Source organism: Oenanthe melanoleuca, chromosome 8 (genome assembly GCF_029582105.1).
Source record: "Oenanthe melanoleuca isolate GR-GAL-2019-014 chromosome 8, OMel1.0, whole genome shotgun sequence".
NCBI classification, from domain to species: Eukaryota; Metazoa; Chordata; class Aves; order Passeriformes; family Muscicapidae; genus Oenanthe; species Oenanthe melanoleuca.
The window spans coordinates 18354350-18380258 of record NC_079342.1 but is presented as its reverse complement, the minus strand read 5'-3'; the positions used below and the strand labels follow the sequence as shown (position 1 = coordinate 18380258).

Sequence of the window (25909 nt, the reverse complement as noted above, 5' to 3'; positions counted from 1 at the left end):
AAATAAAACACTAGCCAAGGCCAAGCCAAAATAAAACATACTTTATTTAATTCTATTACATGTAACACCTCAAACAAGAAAATATTTATCTTCCTCTAATAAAAGACGAGGGACCAGGGATGGATCTATTTTCACAATCATGTAAATCAAGCCCATGCTGGTGCCAAAAAAGGTGGTTCACCTCCTTCCTCTTTGCCTCCCACCTGATAATTTTCAGCTCTCCCAGATCTTGCACTAACATGCAAATAGCCAAAGAGCCTAACTAGGGAGGAAATGGGCTCACCTTAACCCTACCGAATAACAGTGGCATTCAGGCATATCAGTTCTTTCATTCTAGGCTGATCATGCAGCTCTCTGTGCTCTATTCCAGCACCACAGAGTCTGGTATCAGTTTTAAACAGTTGTGAAACCATCCCCTAGCCCACTAACAAAGTCCTTGAAATAAAGAAAACTACTGAACTTAGTCCAGTTACTTGCCTATGCTCGCTCCATGGTTCTACAGCTGACAAACTAAATTCAATTACAAAGCTGAATATTATGTTCACAAGAAAAAATTAATTTTACACATACTGAAAAAAATATCAAGTTAGTAAGCAAGATTTTTACTTTGAATCACAATTGCCTAGAGTGCTTTTGAAGCCAAAAAGAAACTAAATAGTAATTCAAACATGATACAAAAAGTCAGTTTCCCAGTAAGAAACAAAAGGGCAAAGTGGGCAAGTTTTCATTCAATGCTGATGTTAAAAGGAGTAAGAAAACATCAATGTGTCAACTGAAGTTCCACAGCTCCATTCTTTTACTTTGCATATTAAATCTTAGCTTTTAACTTTTCACTCTGAGCAATATAGCAAATTTCACTCTAAATCCAGGCTTTTTCATCCTTTTCTACTGATATTTCTTTTTTGCATCTTTCTCTTACATAAAATTTTGCATGCCCTGCCAACAAGAGGTCACTTTACCAGTATCATTTATTACAAATGTTATGCCAACAATGCTGCATCTCTAATACTAGAGAAGTGTCATATTGTCTTTACAAAAAGGCATACCTGACAAAGAACTTGCCAAGCTGCCTCTTCGTAGCTTGCAGTCATCTTGACTCAGCTGACGGTGGAGCTTGGTTTTCCCAGCAGATGAGAAGATGTCAGGATTGCTGAGCTTCCTGCACCGCAGTGGAGTGGACTCTGTTTTCATCTCCTGGAGGAAGAAAAACATGCAGAACTTTGTTAACGACAGCCAAATATCCTCTGTCTGAAACATGCAACCTCCAAAGCATAAAGGAGACATAAAGAAACATACCCTACCCCCACTCCAAAAAAGAAAAAATAAAAGAACCAAAACAACAACATTTAACATTGCAAATCCTCCTCTTTGGTGCCCCACAGCAGCACAGAAAGCACATCACAAGGTCTTTGTCAACTCTGGTCCTTGAACACCACTGCTGCACAAATACCATTAATAATAGTCAGAAAAATGTAATTATGCTACAGCAGTTCTCTTCTCTTACAGTATTTAGGAGAAAATGGTACTGAAAAACAGGCTCAGCTTTGATTAAAGCTATTTCCTGCTAAAGCAAAAGTACTTTCTCCAATCTTCTTCAACCTTTATTCCATCCAGCCTGTGAGTAATATACCTATAAAGAAACTGTTGCAATGTCTATTGCAACCCAAAACTCCTATTATAAGTTGTAGCTCTACGAAGACCACATGCATAATTAAATAATAACTAGGATAACGATCAGCCTTTGTGTCATGTCTTTGTTATTACTACAAACAAAATTAGACATGTATTTGTCAGAAGCACTCCCACACATGTGAATTCCTTTCACAGCATACAGCAAAATTTCAGTCAAAATAGCGTGGGCAGAGCAGAGTCAAGCACAACCACAGTGCTTTCCTCGTGCCTTTCTTTATTCTGGAGGTGTCAAACTCTCATTCCACACCCAAAGAACAACAACGAGCTGCGCTAGCAGACACGGATTTGAAGATGTGACACTTTCCATTACAGCCCATACAGAAGAACTTTTCAAGTTCTCCCTTCTCTGCAGTGTGAAACATTCCACTTGTTTTAATGGACTCCTCCATTTTATTTCAAATGTCTCTTATTAGCTATACAGCTCTTCAAGCCATGCTTATCCTCATAAAAATCTCATCTGAGGCAGAAAATAAACTTTCCCTGCATGATACATGACCACATGATTTAACATAGTTTTAAACTATGTTTAAATCAAAAACTAGTTTACCAGTTATGGTTTTTAATTAAAATTTGCAGATTCCAATCAAAGTCTGTTTCTAAGGTCATTAATTCAAATCCATTCAGTCTACACTGTTATGCTTCAAACTGCCAAATCCAGACCAGAACAACACACTTGAAAAACCTCAAGGGGAGGGGAAGGGAACAAGATTAATAAAGTGGTTCTATATTAAAAAAAACTGATTTGGGATTTGAAATAGGATTCTCATCTAGCACTGTCACTCACTCTCAGTCTTTCTTAGATCCCATCTCCTTCTAATCATAAAATATTTTGGCACCTCATAATACTGAATAACTTTGTTATTGTTAGAGAGACAGCAATGCTTTGCTCCACATCAGCTTCAGTGGTGCACCTTTCTGGATACAATTTCTTCCCTGGTTCTGGTCAGACTTTGAGTCTCCACAGAGTCTAAACCAGATCACAGAGACAGCAGGGGACCAGAGCAGGACTCACCCACCCAGCTCACACAGCTGCAAACAGCTGTGTTGGTGCAAGAGTGGGGAGGGGCTCAAAAACAAGTGACCTGGGGGGGGATAGAGAAAACTGCTCAGCTGAAACACTGTTCAAATCTTATGGTTCCCTGCACACATCTTGGAGCAAAGAGTGCCACATTTTCATTTGTCTCTGACCTTCCCCACAAAGGTACTGAAGTCCTTCGTTTGCAGCAGCCTGTACTTCTCCTTTTCTGTCATTTGGAGAGCTGAAAAGGCATCTACCTGTGTTTGTCTCTGTACTTGGGAGTAAACTAAATAATATTAAATTGCAGCATTAGCAGTCCCTCAGCACAGAGGCCAAGGGCAGAGTATGCTGTTTCTATTCAGGATTCAGAACATGGTTATATATTTGTGTATATGACTGTAAGCAGACATATAGAAACATGCACACACTTTTAATAAGGCCTGTCCTATGCCTACAATGTCTGAAATCTGGCATATGTTTACCATCTATGACAGTCTGAAATTACCACACCTAAAAACAAAACAAAAGAAAACAAAAAAAAGGAAAAAAAACCACAAACCAAACCACCACGAACATGGGCACTCCAGGTAACAAACAAATTACATAAAAACTTCATCCAGCCTATCTTCTCACACTCCTTATGCTTCAATTCCAAATATTCCCAGCACACATCAGTATCCAGCCACATGTGTTGAAAGGCCCCATGCACATCAGCAGCAGTTAAAATCAAAATGTCAAAGACTAACTTGAAGTGTTCTAACTGGGACACTTTTGTTCAAAGTTTTGGGGGTGTTTGTTGGTGTTTTGGAGGTTTCACTTGGTCTGTTGTTTAGGTTTTAACCCTGCAGGTGCATATTCACTTCCCCTTCAACACACACACACATCTCTCACCAATCATTCTCAGTGAACTGCAACTAAATAAGAACATTCATTCACTTGGGACACCAAGAGCAAAGGTAAGGAAAGGCACTGAAGTCAGAAACAAAAGTACTCTAAGTCATGTTACAAGCAACTTCTTTATTTTACACTTCTCTTTCTCCACACAATATACAGACAATGCTTACCAGGCAAAGAATGTGCCCACTTCCTTACCCTTCCCTTTTCCCTCTATGCACAGTCTCTTCTTATTGGCAAAAATAATTACAAATTCTTAATGTGTCTTCTTGAGTTACAGTAGATAAGTCTTGTAGATCTGATAAGATCTAAATGAAAAGTTCCCCAGCTGAAGGGCACACCTACTCCTACCACATTATCTGATCAGCTACAACACCCAGCCTACACACACCTCTGAGGACAGCCCAGTGGCATAAGCCACTTCTCAAAAAGCCATTTTGTGTGACAGCTGTCCCCAGGTTCAGCTTTCCACCAAAACTTCTAACACAGAGATAAGAAAGGAACAGCAGAAAGGTAAAAACAGCTTCCCACACTCACCAAAGAATCCAGACAAGATGGATTTGTACGTATTACATGTTACATTACCTCTCCATGAACCCTCTTCTTGTTAAGCACATTTAACACTTGGGCAATATTCAGAAGACTACACAAGTATTAAATGTCTGGAAGAAAGGGCCTCCAATCACATTATGCAGGTTTATATAGAGTTTATGTCACTTTACAAACAGATATTTAAATAGTTCTAGAAAAATGCACTGTTCTGAGAGAGCCTATTATGTTTTAAAAAATACTAAGTGCAACACAGCCAGTTTAAAATTTCATTTTCTAAGAGTTGTGCCCATATTGTGTCAGCAAAACAATGAAAAGAGAAAGTTTTAGCTTGATAACAATGGAGCTGTCTTTCATAAGACTGCAATTTACTTCACTCATCCATCAAAACCCTGCTTTGATATTGCAGATCACAGATGAATTGCATGGAAATAGCAGTAGATTACATTACCACTCTCAAACAAGGAGGGAAAAAACCTAAAGGAAGAGATCTTTCCCTGTCCTTGCCCCAAAGCAATCCATACAAAGAATACAAAAATCTTACACAACAATCCAAATCGATGAATAATGAAACTCTCTGCAGCAATAGAGCAAAAGTTTGCTTACATGCTTTCAAACTACTAAACTAATCTATCAGAGCAAGTGGTTGAAGAATAGATTACATAGAACAAACTGCCATAATTTTAAGGACTCCACTTCCACTTTTCAAAAGAAAAAATTTTATGGCTCTAGAGATGAAAGCATTAGTAAGCACGTGACACTTAGGCTCACAGTCCTTTTCACATGATGTGAGCATTCTCCATTCATTTATTTTCAAAGGTGATAAATAACTTAATTTACTTTGGGCTTGTGGCTTTTGCCACAAGCTAAAAATCAGGTTCAAACAGCCAGTTGATTCCTGGATGAAGATAAAAGCATCCCATAATCTTGATTTGTTAGGCAAAGACTATTGCTATCAGTCCTCCAAAGGTACACAAAAGTTTGCCCACATAACTTGAAATAGTAGGATATGAAGAAGAATGGCCAAAGCTTTCTCCTGACTATCAAGAGGCTCTGCATTTCTCAGCTCAGTCACTTACCACACTTGCACAGAAAAAGCACTAAAAGAGTTCTGATACTGGAATAAGACCCAAGCCTGTTCCTCTCCCCTGAAACCTCACATTGGGGTTATCACACTCAGATGGGAGAACCAGATTGTCACAGGAGCTGCAGACAAAAGACAAGAAGCCAAACATGCTTCTCAATTTGCCTGATCACCATTCCCCCTGTTAAAATCCTGATCTGGTAATTTCAGAGTACAGTTACAAGGATCCTTCTCAGTCCTCATTGCACAGGAAAAGTTCCCATCAATTAAGGCAGAAAATAAAAGAACAAGAACAGAAACCACTGTAAGGATTGTCAGAAACTCTTTTGTTTTCCCATTGTTCATTTAATGGTGCTGCAAGAGAGCAGCACAGGTCTTTAATCTACAAAAGGCAGGTGAATACTGCAAGTGTGGATTCCTGTTTAGCTGACTGCCAGGTGAAGCATCACATAGCCAGCAAGACTGACACATCAGCATCAGACCAATGCTGGGCCAAAACTTTCCAAGCCCTGTTTTTATGCCCTATAATTAAGATGTAACAGATCCTGCAAAGGACACTTCCTTGCATGTAACTATGTTATAATTAAATCAAACACAAACTGCCTCACAGTCTCTACCACAAGCAAAAGCACTCAGTTGTGACTGACAAATATTCAAGTCTGCAGGTCAAAACACGTTAAACTGTTAGCCAGGGGTGGGGAATCTACACAAAAGTTTTCTGTGAACAGGAAATCCATTAATAAGAAAAATGAGAAACCTTTTTTATGCAGCCTAATGAGCGTAACAACCTTAGGTCATCTAGATGTGAATCCTAGCAAACTGTTGGAAGGAAGAATGAAAATTTAACTACAATAAATTGGCCAAGAATTCACTGTTATTAGCCCATCTTGTACGGAAGATAACCAATGAGAAATGTAACTTTAGGGTAACTTGATACTTTCTGAATTTTTTTGAAAGCACCAAAAATAGCCAACATTGAAAGCTGCATTTTCTATTTTTTAACACAGTGCTGTTTGTCCTTTAAAAGATAAAAGCCTGTTGTGTCAGGGCTGTGTGCATATCTGAGATGCATTCTTTTTCTTCTCAGCCTTTCCTCATCACTTTATATAATCTGTGTGCATAACCTTAATGCAAGATAAATCTGATCCTGTCATTAGGCCTGCTCTAATATACTCTAAAATACACTGAAAATTAAAGACCTGGACAACAGATCACAGAGCAAATATCTATCTATATAAGTAGCAATTAGTGCAATTGGAATCATAGTATTTATGTTTTAGTGTTTAGCACTGAAATTTGCTTTAACTTTCTAGTCTGGGCATTACATATTGAGAGGACCAGCAGTTTTTCAGGAAGCTGGGTGAGCCCACATGTGACCAAAATTGTAGGCTAAATAAGAACTAAGTCTCTTCTTAACTGTATCTGCTTAACTCGTGTACTTGCCAGCAGCACCCTGAAAAATGTCAGAGACAGCAGAATCAAGGAAAATTACAGTAAATCAACATAGCCTCTTAGGGGCTATAATATATTGGTTTACAACATCAACAACAGAGAAAACCTTTACTGAATGTATTGCATTATACAGAAGTGTCAGCATTTTACAGACAGAAGAGAGTTCTACACTATTTTCCAAGCAGATTTATTTGAAGAACTTTGCAATAAATTCCAACATTCCTACAACAGTAAATATATAAACTGAACTTAGTGTCTATATTAAGTTTTCAAAATGATGCAAAGCCAAGTGTTATTTGCCACAGTGATGTTTCCAACACATCATGCACACATTTACCATTCTGAATACCTACAGCTTCTCCTGTACACTCTTCTGCAGTTATAAGACAGATGACAGAAAAGTTACAAACTCAAAACTTTCTGTGGTAAAAAAAAATCCCACAGTTAAAACCAAACAAATAAGAAAATAAAAGGAATGTTCTCTAAAAAACCCAGTATCAGAAGCCTATACTATCAGACACACCCTCCTAATCTGTTTTTCAGTGAGATTTCTTTTCTTGTTAACTCTTCAGGAAACAACTAGAAGGCATGTTTGATTAAAACAAATGAATTAGAAGATTTAATGTTTCATTAGGGAAGTTAGTGCTGTTAAGTTTGTTGTGAAGTGTCCCAGCTGCAGGATCACTTGAAAAACTTGTTAAAAAGAAAAGGTAAATATTTATAACTGTGTGCATTATTAGCCTCTTTCTGAGACCCATTGAGATGCAGAATCATTTTATTCCTAATGGAACCACAGTCTAGAAGACAAGATAATTGATGATTAAATTATATCAGCTTGAATGTTTGGTCCTTACATTAAAACACAAATGGCTTAAACAAAGTATTCAACCCTACTTCAAGATCTCCCCAACAGCCAAAAGGGAAGAGTAATTCTTGAATTCAGCTCGTAAATGCCTAAAGCCAAATGAATTTCATCAAGGGAAGAAAAAGAAACAGAGCCTCTAAAGTCTGTATCAGACTTCACAGAGGCTCAAATAAACCACCATCAATCTATCAAGACTCCAAACCCCACACCAGGCTCAGTAGCTGCACTGACAACAAAACCAGCCTGAACAAAGACACTGAGCATTAAAGGCCACATCATTCCTTTATCATTGCTCTTCTAGCATGAGTACTGCAGACATTAAAAGGTTGTATTGAGCAGGGAAATTAACTCCTGGCCAGACAAAACAAAGCAACTCTATAATTCATCATCCTTGCTCGTACACTGTAAGGATTAAAAGAAATATGACCCCTCACCCCCCTCCCAAAAAAAGGATTTGTAATAAAATTTGGTTTCATAAGACATCAAAACACCTTCTCTCTGAAGATTTTCTTTGAATAGACTCAAAAATGTGTCCCAACACCACTGACTAGGATCACTGCAAGTTCTCCTGAGCATCCTGTGTGTTATCACATACTCATTTATCTTCTCTATTCTTGTCTGTTAGGTTTTGCATGGTTAAATAAAGGTGCATGTTTAGATTTGCTAAAGACCCTAATCCACAGCATCAGCAAACCAAACTTCTCTTGTTTGTCAGTTCCTCACACATTTATTCAGGTATTTATTGACAGAAAACACTGAATGCCTCTTAGCACAACTAGGCTGTGAGACAGACCAGACTGGGCACTGCTGGTGGAAACAGGCAAGCAGCAGAAACAGCTGCATTTTAATCTGTGCAGGAAAAAAAACCCAGGATTTCATATTGGCTATAAGAAGGAGGGCACCTTCATTGCCTGCAACACTGATGCTCACTTTGGAGATTTCACATCTCCAACTATATTGATTTTTGTGCACATGACATTGTCTCACTGTCTCATTCACAGGGAAAGAACAAAGCAAAATAAAATACCTACCCATACCCGTGTAAACTCTGTTTAATGCCCATTAAAATGTTACAATCTAATTAATTTTTATTTGGAATGTAAACTCCCTGTTTTTTTAGGGACAAAACCTAGCAATAAGTTTTAAGTTCATTCAATTTACACAAACAAACTGCTCCATAGCAATAAATCCAGGAAGAAAGTATAAACTAATTTTATACATTCAGATAGGAACCTCCAGGCTGAGTTGGAAAACTTAAGAGATGTTTTCTGTATTAATATTTGACTCTTGACCCAAAACTAGACTTTTCTAAGTCTAAGGCACAAATAAAATATATTTTAAATTAAAAATACTAGCTGAAAATACGAAGTTTGACAAGTGAACAATTTAATCTGGTGTTATCATCACTGCTCTCTATTTGCAGCATGAAAAAAAAAATTGTGAAAGTTCCAATCCTTTGGTATCAATATTTTTGTTTCCGTGAAACATCTGCAACCTTCTCACTTCCTACCACAAATGAGATGAGCAGATCGATTCAGAGCCAAAAATAAGAAGCATTTGTGTGAAGTTTTTTCCTGAAAACAAATTTTCCCTGAGATTCCACAGCATATCTGCATGTATAGAATAGGGGAAAAAAAATCAATTTATTATAAAACTGTAAATAAAATTATCAGTGGCTTTAGACCTAAGCAAAATTAAGTCAACCCTTGGACAAACAATAAATGCTCAGTCCCTAGCTTCTCTTAATAGAAATGCCATTAAATGGTAGTCAAAGATAAACTAATTCACAATTCTTATCAATGTCTGCACAAAGAAATGGAGACTATAAACTGCACAAAACCTTCTCCTCACCAAGCAGGGTAATACAGTTCCATCACAAAGGAACAAAAGCCAAAATTTTTTTCAAGGACAAAACATATTTCTTCCCTTCTGCCTGAGAACAGGAACAATACCCAAGTGTTAGGTTTATGAACAACACCATGCCTTGAGCTCAAACAAAGACTGGAGTCAGCAGACACTTCTGCTGAAGTGTCTCCTAAACTGGGGAAAAAAACCAACCCTGTAAACAGATTCTACTCTGTCCTAAAAACAGGAATTAATGTAAATGCCAAAGAACATACAAATAACTAAATTAATGAACAATTTAACTTTCAGGGTCATATATTTGCCATTTTCATACTGCACAGGTGCAATTTAATCAATTAATAAAGACACAGTTGCTTTTAATATGTCACTGCATCTATCTATGCCTGGATATTTAAATTTCTAAATGCTTTCAGTAACTGCAGTAACCATACAACTCATTTATAAGCTTTTCTCTAAAACAGTGATCATAATTTATTAATTTGTTCTCTGATCTTCTGGTTCTGTCCAGAACACCTGACATCAGTTCTGATTTGATTTCCTTGTTTGCTTCTAAAGGTCTTTACTAGGGCTCCATATTAAGAAGTTAATTTTATGATAATAAATAGCTTGTAAATACACTAAATATTGAATGGTGTGATTTTAGCATCTAATAAACCTGTTTCAATTACTATGCATTCCATTCTTAAGATGACATTTCCTTGCTCTGGGGCATTATAAAAGCTCCTTTACAATAAAACTGGAGTCAGATACAGTCATAAGAGCTGCTGCTAGTCCTCAGTGAACAGAGAACACACAGCTACCAGATTAACAGAACAAATATCAAAGAAACATTGCTAGACATGAAATCATTTCACTATCAGTGCATTTTTTCCAAGTAGCACCTCACACTGACATTACACACTCTTGTCCAGTTTTCTCTTTCCTAGAGTTTAACACTTTGCTTGCATTAGTGAAGTTGTATTCTCTGAAAGCTACATAGAAGACAAAGGTAGTTTTGTCATTTGTGTACTTGTTTCATAATGACAAATGGTATTTTAGGAGTGCAGAGAAACATAATTTGGTGATTCTGAGCTGTATGCCCTTCAATGCAAAGAGAAGCAAATCTCTAGTTTAGCACCTGGGGTATCTGGAAATCATAGAATCATATATTGGTTTTGTTTAGAAGAGATATTTAAAGATCATCTTGTTCCAACCCCACTGCCATGGGCAAGGACCTTTCACTATATAGGTTGTTTAAAGCCCCCTCCAACCTGACCTTGAACCCCTGCAGAGATGGGGCACCCATCACCTCTCTCAGTTATCTACTCCAGTGTATCACCACACTCCTTGCAAAAAATTCTTCTTGTATCTAATCTAAATCAACCCTCCTTCAGTTTAAAACCATTACCCCTTGTCCTGTCCCACCAAAAGAACTCCACTTGCACTGGGAGACAGCCTTCCTGGAAACATAGAACTACACTTCAACCATTTGCAGAGTCTAACTCAGGTGTTTGTGCAGTCCTTCTGCACACATATGACCCTGAGTGGGATGAAAATAACCTGCAGAGGCAGCAGCACCAGGTTCCCATCATACATAGTACCAGGAAGGCATATTAGAAAACTAATGTATTAGAAAACTAGGGGTTTTAAATCGTTATTATTGAGCTCAAAGCATGACAGCTGTATTTTCAAAGGATAAAAGAAAACAGGCTTGAGCATCAATTAATCAATCTGACAAGTACTGCATTTCATAAAAGTCTTTAAGCTTCCTGAAATGCAGCTGAAATGTTTTCTCAAGTTCTCATCCCACAGATTGAATTCCCTTCACTCATTGGTGGATGTACCTTCTCCACTTAGTTTTTGTTTGTTTGCATTAACAAAGTACAACAAAGTGTCTCAAACTTGGGTCTAACTGCACACATAATTTAGTCTTTAGCAAAACTGCCTCCTGAATGCTGCAGGGCAGCATTTGTTTACTATTGTAACCTTTCTGTACTGTCTCTTCCATCCTGAAAGACAAACTGCTCTGTGAACTCTTCCATCAAATCCCATAGGGGAAATTCAACAGGGATGGCAGGACCTACAGAATCTATTACTGGTTTTTAATCTTGTTCTGCTAGCAGCTAATGTATCCAAGTGATAAACACACACAGTGTATATCTAGCCAATTTCCACAAGACAGCTCACAGTAACTGCAAGAAGTTAGGACCAGCTGAATGAGCCCCTTAGAAGCAAAATCTTCACTGGAAATCTGTCCTGAATGGATTGCTGGGTGTTTGGACAATGAGCAGATACTGCAAGGTCGATTCCAGAAGTGCACTGAAAATCAGCTTCTTATTATAAATCTTGTTAAGTAATTTTAGCATTAGCTGAATTAGCTGATATGTCAAACACCTACAAGAGTTTCAGAACACAGCATGACTCAGTAAATATCAAGACAAAAATTACCCAAGTATCAATCAATTAATTAACTTATTTTGGCTACAAACAGCTGAGAATGTTTGTAGTAGATTACTTCTCACACCATATAACAAAAATCATTAGAGAAAAGCTTCCTATGTAGACAGCTCATGAAGATGTGTGTGAACTGAAACTGAAACAGAAATTATACTCCAAAAATTCTTAACACTGCCCACACTTCACCCTCAACAGTGCCATCTGCTTCTGGAAATCTAAACACGTGCATGGAATGTTTTGAATTGCTGTCTTGCTTTTGCATTCATGAAAATCCAGACCAACTAAAAGGTTTTAAAACATGTTTTATTGGTAGAAATGTTTACTATGCGTATAATAAAAAGTGAAAATATTTATGATGCAACTCCAACAGCAAAGGCAGTATTATTTTCCTGGAAAGAAACACAGCATCATCCTATTTTCCATGTACAAAATGGACTTCATTAACACTAGAATTTCAAACAGCAAAGAAATTGTAAGCTAGACTTCCAAATTGTTGGAAGACTAGGCTATCAGTCTTGAACCCTCTTCCCTCACTGCAATGTGTATTTATAACAGAACATTTGAAAATAACTTTTGACAGATTACTATGGGACCTAACTGTAAGTTAAATTAAAAACTCACAAAAGACACAGCTTAGAGGAAGAGCAAATTAAAAAGTCCTAAATCTGGTTTCAAAGGTAGTTTTTTGACTGTGCACATTTCTTCCTTCAAACAGCAGCATTTTCACCAGGCTTCAAACAGTACTATATCAGTACAAAATACACTAACCACAGCACATCATTATCTGATGTGGAAATGAAATCACTGAGACTCTATATGACCTGTCCATTTATCTATTGTGGTTCTTGAGGAACAAAGTCTTACTGGGGGATAAAACATTTTGGTTTAATCTCAAATAGTTCACCAGCCTGGTGGTATTCACTGCTTCATTAGCTTCAGCTACCCAGCCTCCATGAAGAGGAATTAAATAAGACTTTAAAAAAAACTTTTCAATAAATGCCTATCATCATGGCTACAATAATTCACTGCCTTTCTTATAGCACTAAAGCTATGTGGGCTTATGGCAGGCAGCATGGGCAATAAAGCATACCTATCAGACAAAAATGAAGAACTGCCCCTTCTAAAGACTCTTAACAGGCAGGACAACATTCACACTCTGTGCTGCAAGAAGGCAGATGAGCTTGCTCAAGAAGTCAACTGCTAGGTGTAAAGTCAGTAACACATACCCATTCCTCCAACACAGTAACACTTGGATATATTACTTGGTTTCCCAAGGCATCCAGTCAGGAATATATCCAAAATCTTTTGAATGTTTTGCAGCTGCCTAATCCTAGCCTTGGACAGCACCCCACTATTATCCTCAAGTGCTCTGTAACAAACAGTAAGTAGCAGCAGCTTTCCCCTTAAGGCTGACAATTAGTCTAAAGAAAAGTAGTGCCACACCAAACCCAAGCACTTCTGATAGAAGAATTCTCTTGGCTCCTTCACTTCTGTTCCACTTTTGGACAAGAAATGCAGTGTATTGCATCTTTCCACTGCCTGCTTAGTTATTCTAATATGCAAGATATGAAATTAATGTGGCTAATACAATATTTGCTCTTACTCTTCACTTGTGACAGGAAATCGAAATCTCACATGGGTGAGCTGAATCATCTAAGCTGCTGATGCAATGCATACCTAGCTATTGATTTACACAAAAGAGTCCATTAATACTCAACTTTGAGAGAAGTAATGATTCTATTTTCTCAGGCCAGAGAAGTGCCATCAGCCCTCTGGTGCCACTCTGCTCTTACCCAACAAGCCCACTGCAGAATCAGTCACTTGCTCCACATCCCTTTTGTTTGTGTCTGGATTTATCTTTCGGCACAATTCTATTATTATCTAATAAGCACATTACAGAATTGATCCCCTGATTCTATTCCCTTTTGCCTGCTTTTAGATGACTCTTTCCCTCAGTCACTTTTTCAGCACCCCATATTTTTAAACATTAGCATGAACACACAAGTGGAACACCCAGAGGAACAGGTCACCAGGAGCTGCCATGTCTGTTTGATGAGGACACAGAAAGGCAAAACTATGGCAAGTGAAGAAGTCAAGTAGAAGCAGCTCTGGCATCAACAAGAATCAGCTTATGGCAGGCATTGAGACACCTATGGGGCACTGACAGGTTTGTGCTTTCTGGTTTCTTTTCCTGCCTCCTCAGAAGAAGGACTGAGGAGAAAACAAAGAACCACACATGTCATAGGAGAACATCTGATTCCTCCACAGCTACACCCTGGCTTCTTCAGTACCTTTATTTCTCCATAGAAAAGGGAACAAACTTCAGAAAATGAAGTCTGCGGATAAGAATGCCTGCCAGCCAGCCACACACTCTGGATCCTGGTTAACCATATTAGAAGCTCCACAGGCTAGAACTGTGCATCTTCTATTAGAAGAGAGCCCTTTTTTTGCATTCTTCCTGCCAAAAGAGAAATAGTTAGACAGCAACAAAGGAAGATGAGAAAAGGAAACCTGAGGTCTGCAAATAGTAACTGAGTTTTTAATGGCAAGTTACAATCACAACTTGTAATTTATGACTTTTTACCAATGTCCTCCTTAGGAACTTTCTTTAGCTTCCTTGACAAAAGAGGCACAAGTCAGAACTACCCTAAAATCAATGTCACAGAACAGGTGGCAATAAGCATTTATGTAAACAGATAGTTCCTGATCTTCTAGAAGTTAGCAGCACTCCATCTCTCCTTTAATAAGAAGGGGCAATGATGTTTGCAGAACATATTTGGCTATGATTAAGCTATACTTGGTTTTAAAGAATATGTAATGTGAATAGTAAAAACTACACTTGATTGCAAATGCAATCTGCATTGCTAGCAATAAGTCCATTTATGTACTTGGATTTTGAAAATAAACCTCCATCTTCTTAAGTTTCATCCCAGCTTGTAGGTTTTGATATGAAGTTATAAAGAACAGCTTTCAGTGTTGTGAGCTGTTACTCACAGGGTCCGTGGCTGGGGGAGCTGCAACAGAGCTGTGATCAGCAACCTGAGAGTCAGAGCTGTAGAGAAAACTGAGAAGTAAAGTGCCAACTCTACTCCAAAAACTTTTTTCTTCATTTGTCAATCAAAAGGGAAGACTCATAGTAGAAATAACCAAAGAACACCAAACTGTTCTGCAGTCTACATACAGGGCTCATCACAACAGGGGTACTACCTGTTACTAGCACTGATGTCACCTAGAGGGAAAAGAAAAGAAAAGAAAAGAAAACACTTATTATATTTGAGGTACAAAAGTTCTAATTAGGAAAAAAGAAAGATCTCTTCAGCTTCCAGGCTTGCCACGCAGCAAGGAAAGCATGGTAACAGCTTCTCTGCAGCTGTGGAGACAAAATAAATCTGAGTAGCATTCTGGGGTTTGGCCAGTTTCTCCCTGCTGGTCACTGACTGCTTTCCAAAAAAGAACAGGGTGAGAAGTCAGTGGAAAAGAACCTTTGCTATTCCTTCCAAGGAAAAAAAAAAAAAAAGAATCAACATATAATGACAACATGAAAGGAGTAATAAGCTTTCTAACCTATCGTTTATAAGTAGTCTTAGACCAATTTGCATTATTTTATTCACAGATGGAGGAGAAATATCCACACATGCATAATGTTACAAAATCCTCTCTCATATGACACACCCAACTGTGGTAATGCAATCCCCAAAATTGTAAAAAGACAAGTATCAAACAGTAGTGAAGGAGGAAGCTTGTCTGTGATCACACTATTCCAGGCTGCTGCCAGAATATTACCTGGATTTGGCAAACACTCCTAGAACAATCAAGAGGGAAAAGCACAGAGTTCTAGAAGCAAAAGAACTGTGTCTTCTGTTCCAAAAGCTCAATTTTACATTTCAAATACTTCTACATGGAAAAGAGATCAGATAGTAGAGGACTTTTACTGCCTGTGCTAGCACAAGCATATTCCACAGCTGCAAGTTGGCCATTAGACAAAACAAGCGCTGAAATAAGATGTCGTGTAGTTCTCTAACTGCGGGGATAATTAAACATTGGCAGAGCTTTCAGAAGAGGTGACAAACACACCATGATCTAATGCTAAGATAAGATCAGTTTCTAAGAGAGATGTTTTAATGTATCTTTCAGGAAAGCTCCACTGACGGCACACGTGGGGAAATCACACTGGATAACCTCAGCAATCCATTTTGGCTTTGGGAGGTAAATATCTACGAAGTTTCAAAGACAGGTGGAGAAAAAGAAATACTTTTGTTACTCTCAGAAAGCTTGTAGCACTACAGTTCCAAGAGACAGTAATTGTTAAATGAATTTATTGTAAGTCAGTTAGCTTGTTCAAAGCTCAGGAAATACCTTCTATCAGAGCAGAAATAACAAAATGTACTGTCTGAGGAACACACAGGACCTCCCTTCTCCAGGTAGGTCAAAATTTACAGCTGGAGGCAGCCCACTGCACTGACTGCCCTACAAAAAGGGCTCTCCAACACAAAACTAAACTGGACTAAGGAGGTTTTGGTTCTTTCCCTGTACTATGTTTGCAGTTTTCCTGCTGGCATTATCCAAACATTTCCTATAGAACAGACACAGCAGGGGAGCCTTCAGGTTTAGCAACATTTTAGTCCAGGTCTTCATGAGCAGCAGCTGAGTTAAACTCCATACACAACAAATGGTCCATCAACATCCCGCTTCTACCACTTGCAGTCCCTCCCCAGCCCCTTAGACAGCTTGTTAAGATTCTGCTACTGTTTCTCCCTTCATCTCTTATTAACAACAAAGCCACAAAGTCGTGGAATCTACTCATATATCCTTTTCTGGCCACCCAGTTGTCACAAGTGATGGGGTCTGTTTCTGTTACCTCACCTTGTCACATCTCCAAGCAAGCACCCCTGGGTAGCACTCCCTAGTACCCTGCATGCCTTTAGAGCAGAAAATGTCATTCAGTGATGCTCAGTGCTCAGTATTCTCTATTTTTACTCTTTGACTCTCCACCTCCATCCCACTAGACCTGCCACAATACTTCAGTTCTCCTCACATCTGTTTATCCTCCCTCTGCTTTCAGAGGAAGACAGCATTTAGATTTTTTAGGGACACATTAGCTCCCACTCTTCAAGGAAAAAAATAACAGAGACATTCCATACAGACAAGTAAAAGCAAGCATCATGCATTCACCCCATTCCTGTTCTTCTAGATTTTAGCTGATTTCAGGTGTTTTCCTCAGGTGGATCCAGTCTACCCATTAAATAATCTTCACTCTTAATCTCCTTTGCATCAATTACATCCCTTGGGGAAAAAAAAATAAAAAGTACACGTATTACATTTAGCATGAAGATCCACCTCTCGTAAAGCCTGAGTCATCACTTGATTCCACAGGATACACTGAGTTGCTGTTTGCTACCTACCCTCTGCTGACCAACCAAAGTCTTGCATAACTCCATCACAACCCTCTACAGCCATCTCTTCTAGAAACTGAAGAATCCTTCCTATGAGGACTTTGCCTTCTACCTGAAGAAAAAAAATGCTAAAAAAGCAATTCTGACAAATACTGGCTATGATCCATGTGAAATCTTTCACTATAAATATCACTAAAACAAATTATGTCAGCATGATATGGAAACAGGCTAGTGCTTGAAATATTCCTCTGGATAATGGGGACTGTCACTCATAAGCAACAATCACTTTCACCTCAACTTCCCATTTTGCTCTTTCAATGCAGTCAGCAAACATACAATGATTAAGCTGATCTTTTACAGAAATCTAAGTGGGCTGTGTTTGACAAAGATGCCCTCACTCAATGAAACTAAAGACACAGAGTAAAAAGGACAATTTAGTCATGAATTAACGACTGCTGAACAGGAAGTAAGTTGAGGCAATTGGCCTTTTTCCCCAAAAAAGAAAGATCAGATCACCAGTGGAGTCTCACAAGCATCTCTTCTGGGATCAACACCTTCCATATTTTAAAGCAAAATCTAGCAAAGAGGTTTGACACTTACGTGACAGTTTGCAGACAATGCTTAAAGTTATTGAAGATTGAAAAAGCAACAGCCAAAGATCTGAAGAAGACTTTAATGATACTGTTTAAGTGGGCCATAAAATAGCAGGTAAATATGAAATTATGCATAGTATTTTTAAAAAATACGTACACAATGACAAATTCTGAACTAGTTGTTACCACTTAAAAGAGGGACTGGAGTTATCATAGTTGCACAGAAGTGCCAACTCAGTGCTTAAAGATTGTCTAAAAAAAACATGCAGAAGATTCAAGAATGAAACCTAATATGTCATGTAAGTTTACTGGGTGGCATACGCTGAAATACTGTAGCAGGTCCTGGTTATTCTAACTCAACCCTGTTCCTTGGATTCCTGCATCACTGTCCCCAGCCAGGAACACACCTGCAAAAGGTGCAAAGAAGACAGGAAGGACAATGAAAGGGGTAGCGTAACTTCTTTCTGAAATGCCTCTGGAAAAGTCACAAGCAAGGGATGGTAAATAAAAGTCATCAACCCATAAGTCACACAGAATAACAAGGATTCTTCTTTTCACTGCCTCTTCCAATACGAGAAGGAACAAGCAAGGCATGAAAGTTTAAAAGCAAACAAAAATAAGTGTTTTGTCCACACAAAATGTGTTTAAGCACTACAACTCAGCCACAGGATGTTGTGGATGCTACAAGCATACATTACTTCAAACACTGATTGGACAAATTCTTAGAAGAAAAAACCCACTGGGGGCTCAGAAAACAAATATCACCTCTGGTTCAGGAAACCTATGAGCCACAAATTACTGGAGGCTGGGAGAGGCATTTCCTTAATATACACTATACTCTTCTCCAAGCAGCTCTGCTCTTGGCAGCTGGGAGAGGCAGGATACTGGGCGAGAGGGATCTTTAATGTGCCCAAGAACAGCCATTCTGAATTCTTGCGTAAGGCACGAGAAAGCGCAAACATTAATTGTATGCACGTCGGGACCTAAGCAGAGCAAAGGACCAGATTTTCAAAGGCCTTAAGGTCAGTACAGTGATTAACTGCTGCAGTCACACTTTGATAAGGACTTTTTTCAGTAGCTCAGCCTCTCCCAACCACAAACTTGTGCAAATGTATGGCAAACAAAGAGATCTGAATTTAATCCAGAATGGTTTGCTGCAGCTGTGCACACTGTGGCACTGCCATTGCTGAAGGCACTTTACAGGCTCGGGAACAACAGGGTTACTTAAATCAGAAGTGGCCCCAAAGGAAATACTTGTCAAGCTACAAGCTGGATCAGTGAAAATGGAATATCTCATTGTCTTTTGCATCTCAGAAGGCCTTTTATAACACACACACGTTACCAACTACCAGCATTTAAATAAACACTGAATTATTGGCATTAAAGACAGAAATGCTGTTTGCTACATTTGTCCAACACGCCCATTTATTTGCAGTTGTCTACCACACTTACAAAGCCTTAAATGAAAGACAAAATGGGAGAGGGGATGAGAGGTTCTCCTCAGAAGTTTGGGGAGTATCTCACACACAGTTGAGTAGAAGCTTTCTTAACTTTAGCTGAAAAACTCCTCCATCACACCAAGATCTGTTCTTACAAGCCACTTCAGGTCCCACTCAGAGCATCCAAGTTAAACACAGATGTGCACTACGTCCCATTATAAAGCCTTGCACATCTCAAAAACTGACACTTCTGAATTTGCAGCATTGGGGTTGTTTGGGTGAAATTGCCCAAGTGTTCAATACATAGTATGTTCTCTGTACACGATTTGTAGGTTTCATCCACACTACCAAAACTGGAACTAATTTCCGTCAATTTCCATGCCAATATCATAAACTGTCAAAACAGTACAACAGACACCTTGATACTGCATTTGGTTGCTCTACAAATTTGTCCATTTCACAAACAGCTGGGAAGATACCGGGTGACATCTTCTGATTTTAGATTTTTTTTTTTTTCCTGAATAAAGATTGTAGCATTCCTTAGTTGTTTTGGGAAAGAATAAGCATCAAAAGCAGCAACCCCTCTTAAACACCTGGCTTAACAAAGCACTAGAGAATAAAATAATAGGTCTTCTCTTCAAGGGCCCTGTCTGATAAATCTGTATTCAGGCGATATCCACTAGTCAAAGCCAAAATCCAAAGCTCCTATAACTGAAGGCAATGTAATGTTGCTTTTCCAGGAAAAAACTCCTAAGAAATTATTCTTAAAATAGCATAAACCTGTACATCTGCAACAATGATGTAAACTTAAAACATCTTTTTGACAAAGACCCTAGGTTTTCTCTTTGCTCCAAAAATGTCAAAACAGAGCAATAAATTACTGCATCCCAGGAATCTTCATACTTGTGATACTTTCTCCTTCTCTTCAAATAAACAAAAAAATAGTATTAGTTGTGTCACTTACATTTTTCAACTAAAAAGTGTCATCTCCCATTTTTATCTCTTGTAAAACTAGGACTGCCAAAGCAGTATTGATGATCATAAATTTTGGTTTAGGATCTCTTTGGTCTCTCATCCTTGTAATCCTAAGCACCAGTAGATCCTATTTTTGTGGGTATGAAAGACATAAAAGTGGACACACTGAACTCACACACTTTCGCATGTAACAAGGCGAGCATTTTCAAGTCTCTGCAAAGGTACGCTACAATTCCTAAATAAACCACTTCTGGAATTAAGACCTAAAAACGCTGGAAAATGCATCACAATTATCATCGCGATTAGGAGGGACCTACTAGAAAGATGTGCTCAGTGGTTAGTAACGCCAGCCAGCACACAGCACACACCCGATTCCACCGCAGCCTCCCTCGCCTTCCCGGCACGCGGGCAGACTCCCGGCACCGCGGCTCCCGCACCGCTCACTCACGCCGTCAGCACCGACACGGACACTGAACCGCTCCCACCCTTCCCTCTTCTGGGGGCATCTACCTGCGGGAGCGCACGGAGCGCGCCAGGATGTTCGGAGGCTGCAGCCGCACCGGGCGCCGCCGCTCCCGCCCCGCGCCCGCCGCCCCGCGCCCGCCGCCCCTCTCCCGGCCCGGGGCGGGCACGGACCGGCCCCGCCACGCGGGGCGCGTCTCCATAACAACGGCGACCCCCGCCCCGCGCCCCGGCTTTACCCGCTCCGCCGCCCCCGCGGCCCGGGCGTCCTCCGGCTCCTTCCTGCCGCCGCCCCCCAGCAGGGCGGCTCTGCGCTCCGCCGCGCAGCCGGACACCGCCCGCCCGGGCTCCCTCCGCGCCGGCGGCGGCGGCGCCGCTTTGTCCCCCCGAGAGCGGCCCTTCCTCATCGCGGCGGCTTCTTCTCCTCCTCCTCCTGCTCCTCCTCAGCGGCGGCGGCACGGCCGGGGCCCCATGGCGAGCGGCGGTCACGGAGCGCCGGGGCGGCGGGGCGGCCGCGGGCACCTGCGCGCGGGGCGCGCGGGCGCGGACATGCCGCGCGCTCCCGCTCCCGCCGCCTGTCAGCGAGCGCGGCCCGCGCGGCACCGCGCCCCCCCCCGCCCCGCGCGCCGCCCGGCGGCCGCTATCGCGAGAGCTGCGGGCTCGCGGCCGGGAGGAGGAGCGAGGCTTGCGGGCTCTGAGGGCGGGCGGGTGCCGGGGGCCGGGGGCCGGGTCCAGGTGGGGCTGTCCCGGCGGAGCAGCCTGTGCATCCGAGCTGGGGCTGCCTCACAGGAGGAGGCTGCGGGGTGTGAGAGATCAGGATGCGCCGTGCGGGTGTGAGGCAGCGTTTATGTCCCACAGAATCAGTCTCGCTCCCTGGCGATGTTCCAGAGCCGTGTGGATGCTTGAGCAGAGAGCTTGGAGCAGATGAGCCACTGTGGTCCCGTCCAGCCTGACTCATTCTGTGATTTACAGAATGGCAGAACTGTAGAATCACAGAATCACAGTATCGCAGTGTCACAGCACGGTTCAGGCTGGAAGGGACCACAGCGGCTCATCCGCTCCAAGCTCCCTGCTCAAGCACGGTCGCCCCAGAGCGCGAGGCACGGGACGGCATCCACACGGCCCTGGAACATCGCCAGAGAGACTCCACAATCTCGCTGGGCAATCTGTACAAGTGTGTGGTCACCCACAGAGTAAAGTTCTTCCTCATGTTCAGGTAGAACTTTCTGTGCGTCATCCTGTCCTTATCATTGCGATCCGAGATCGGCTCAGATGTCCAGCAGAATCCAGCTTCCCCGACAATAAATTCTGAATTGTCCCTGAAAATCTCGGGTGAGTGCAGGACCTTCCCGGTGGTTTCACAAGTGAGCAATCACATTGGAAAAATGCCAGTTTCTCCAGCAGGACATGGAGGGATCCAAGCCCCAAGCCCGCAGTGCCCGGGTGATTGCAGGACCTCTGGGCACCCCGCATCCCTCCGCAGGAACTCCGAGCATGTTCACCAGCTGTGCCCCTCCGCTTCTCAGGGTGTGGATTAAGATGTAGCTCACCATCTTAGTAGAAAAGACAAACCTTCGGAGATTCAATACCTCAAGGAGTAATAAGAGAATATCATCATCTTGTGTTTCATCTCATTAATTCACACCCTCTCGGCATTTTTGTCTTTGCAAATTATTTCTTGAGGGTTTAAGTCACCAGTTTCTTCATTCATTTTTCACAAAAGCAACTTCGAAGTTTTGGGGTTTTTTCTTCGCTATAACATAGCCAGGAATCTTGCTGCTTCTGCAGAAAAAATAACTCGTTTTTCTTTTTTTACCAAGCTGAAAAGACTCATACATCTTCAACCAGGAAATCTAATTATATAACTTTTTTATTCGTTTTGTACAAAGACAACAAAAATACACTTCCCAATGATTTATCGTGGTAGAAGAGTGGGAGCATTTTTAAGTAATTATTAATGTTTAAATGCTTGCTGAAAACTATTTCAGGATGCTAGATTAGTCAGAGAGGTCTTTTTCCATCATAATTGTATATGATGGAGATGGACAACCATGTGGAACTTCCCATCTGGGAATCCTGCTCTAACTAAATGTAAATAATGCAAATTTATGGAATCTTGGCGTCCTTGTTAATGTGAGTCTATTAGGATGGCACAGTGCCTCATCATAATTTGGCTGGATCTTTGCCCTGTTGCAGCATAGATGCCAATTAGTTATTTGTTGGTTATGGCCTGTGGGACACCTTGCTCTGGCTCACACCTGTTCTCTTCATGTGCCAGAAAGAAATTCATGCACACAGGAAGGAAAGTCACAATAAGGATGTGGATAACATTACCTGTCTAACGTATTAAAAAAAATAAACATATTAGAAACAAATCTTCAGATGTTAATTTTAGACAGAATTGCAAATAATTGCCTTATGGGTGTGTATTTTAATTTAAAAATTAAAAATAATTTTCATTACTCCAAATCAAAAAGCCATTTGGGAGTTAATAGAACATTTTATTTGCGAAGAGATTGTGTTTGGTTTGCTTCTGGCTCATTTCCTTCTCTGTTTAATCCCTGTTTAGTATTTTGGACTCAAAATGTCTTTCCAATACTTCTGAAACAAAAGAACAGTGAGGTTTCATGTTAACAGAATAGGAAAAATACTCCTCATTTTACTGATTCTCCCATATTTTTTTCCATTTAAACATGTCACTTAATATGACCTGAATCTGCAGACCAGTCTGAGTGACCTGATTTCTCTTTTCCATATGAGCTAATTTTCTGAACTTTTTTTTTTTTTTCACCAGCTTTAAATAAAAGTGAACGAATCGTGAGAGGCTTGGCAGGGAAAAGGGGCACAAATGAATGAGGCAGAGCGTGGTGTGGTGCCACATGATGCTCATGATGTTTGTCTCCAGAAATCTTATGTCACATTAAAAAAAGACAAGGGTAATTAATAAAGGCTTCTAAGGGGGATAATTCTTAGGTTATCTACACTGACTAGCACAGAGCAAGGCTCCACAGAGTCTGTATAGTTCATGTGCTGATACTCAGCTAATGCAGTTTCTCTTTGCAGTTCCAGATATTTCCTTTCCCTGGCTTCCACTGTGGGTTTTTTCCATATAAAAAAGGTCTCAGCATGCTCTTCTGATTCAGAAGGTGGCTGGAATGATACTGTTGGAAAAGTTCCCTTCCATTCTTCTCTAGCTGGTTTAAAGGGACTTTGGTAAGGCAGAACACAGTCTACTTAAATTCACTCCATGTTTTCTGGAATGACAAATTCCTCTGCAACATTTTTATGACTGCTTAGCACACAGCTACAGCAATAATTCGTGGAGCTGGAAGAGAGAGATATGCAGACTGAAGCTGTGAGGTTCAAACCTCTTTATTCCAAACAGAATAGAAAATGCTAAATAGCAGAAGTTATTCTGCTGAGCAAGAGAATTTCCTCTTGAAAATGAAATACTTAATCATTTGAATCCCTATTAAATTTGACCATTTGGCAAAATCAGTGCCACACATAGCCCAGCTGATCACCTGCTTCCACTGTTTCCAAGGTAGAACTGCATCACTAATGCCACCAAACAAGTCTATCACTGCATCCTGTCATTTGTCATTCCACTCACACTGTACACACAGCCTTCCCTCTCAGTATTTGTGCTCTGTACGAGACGGAGGAAATGGCTTTGGTTGTTCTGCATGTGAATCTGTCACGCACCTTCTGTTAGTGACCCAGTTCTAATGGTATTCACAGACAAGTTCTGGGCTTTACACTGGAATACTAATGTTTGGCAATTGGCAATGTGCAGTCAGGCAGGAGGAAGGCACAGGACTGCAGCATGTGGTGCTGTACCTGCACAGAATGTCAGTAATGACAAGTAATTAACAGGCTGCACATCATCACCATGACTCCTGCCTGTTTCCCCAATTCCATGTGTGTTGACAGCATTCTTTCTTCAAGATTCACAAAATAAAAAATTAAAAACGACAAAAACCCAGCATGATACAAATAGAGAATACCAGTTATAAGCAAAATAAAAAATACAGGTAACAAAGTCCCACAAATCCAGGAAGATGTGCTGGGCAAAGTTTGGACTGAGACTAACGCATTACTCTTCACAGAATGAAGCATCCTTTTGTTCAACAAAGTTCAAATCCCTATCCCAGCCCTGCCAGGAAGTAGAAAAAGTCTTGGTTTATAGAACAGAGAGCAGAGCCATGTGAGGGGGGGCAGAAAGAGAGATGACAATGTAAACAAAGGTGCTGGGTAAAAAAAACACCTGTTTCATGAGTGCTGTGGTCAATTTCCTAACCACAGAATGATCACAGGACAATGAGTCAAGCTGTCTAGGACTAATATGGCATGTGTGGGAGTTATTCATCAGAGACAACATGGGCTTCAACTGTGTCCTCCTTAGCATTCATCCCTGCAGGGACACCAACAGGAAAAGCTCAGCAGTGACTCATCTGGTGGTTTCCAGTCACTGCCTTCTAATAGGTTGACCAGTGTGATCTCACTGTTACCTTGTGCTTGCATTATTTGTTTTCTCTCTAGATCTGTCAGCTCTTCATTTTGATTACAAGGTGTTCAACATAACAATTAAAAGAAACAACACAGAATGTCAACACAGTGGGGCACAGAGGCTGGCAGTTCTGACTGAAAGTATTGCCAGTCCTACCCTCACCCTTTTCAGCAACAAAACTCTTCAGCTGTGCTATAAACAAAACTGATTCACACAGCAATACTGGAGGTAAGGGGAGCCCTAGATTTCTTTTTGCTGTACTGCTTTCCCCATCTGGTTGGGGCACAATCCCATGTGAGTTGGAGGGAACGGGGGATTAGTAGAGGGAAAGGGGCAGTACAGGATCAAGGCACAGAGGGGACTGTGGGACGTGGCCATCCAGGATCCAGTAATGGCACCAAGTACTTTAAAACACATCACAACTTTAGACAGGGACATATAGGCATTCTCTCTGTTCAAATAATGAATACCCATAACACAAGTGTAAATAAAAAAAAAAAAATTAAAAAAAAAAAAATTAAAAAAAAAAAAATTAAAAAAGTATTGCTATTCCCCTAAGAGGAAATTCATCATTTATATGCGATTTTAGAAAATTCAAATATTAACAGTCTAAATTCAAAACATGATTGCAGCTGGTTATTTCTGGAGTATAGGTCAAACTGGACACAGATTTTTCTTTGT

The 25909-nt window shown here is 40.5% G+C and overlaps 1 protein-coding gene across 4 annotated transcripts in view; it reads right to left on the bottom strand.

Annotated features, from left to right (window-relative positions):
- The window catches only part of MAST2 (microtubule associated serine/threonine kinase 2), a 182954-nt gene extending 161663 nt beyond the window's left edge, over window positions 1-21291 (bottom strand). For all 4 annotated transcript variants that reach the window (XM_056497403.1, XM_056497398.1, XM_056497399.1 and 1 more), the window contains exons 1-2: window positions 20958-21291; window positions 1047-1194 (exon numbers count right to left, since the gene is read on the bottom strand). In XM_056497403.1, coding sequence (XP_056353378.1) covers window positions 1047-1194; window positions 20958-21125 — 316 coding nt within the window. In that variant the 5' untranslated portion in view covers window positions 21126-21291. The remainder of the gene's footprint in view (window positions 1-1046; window positions 1195-20957) is intronic.
- Between the last annotated feature and the right edge of the window lie 4618 nt (window positions 21292-25909).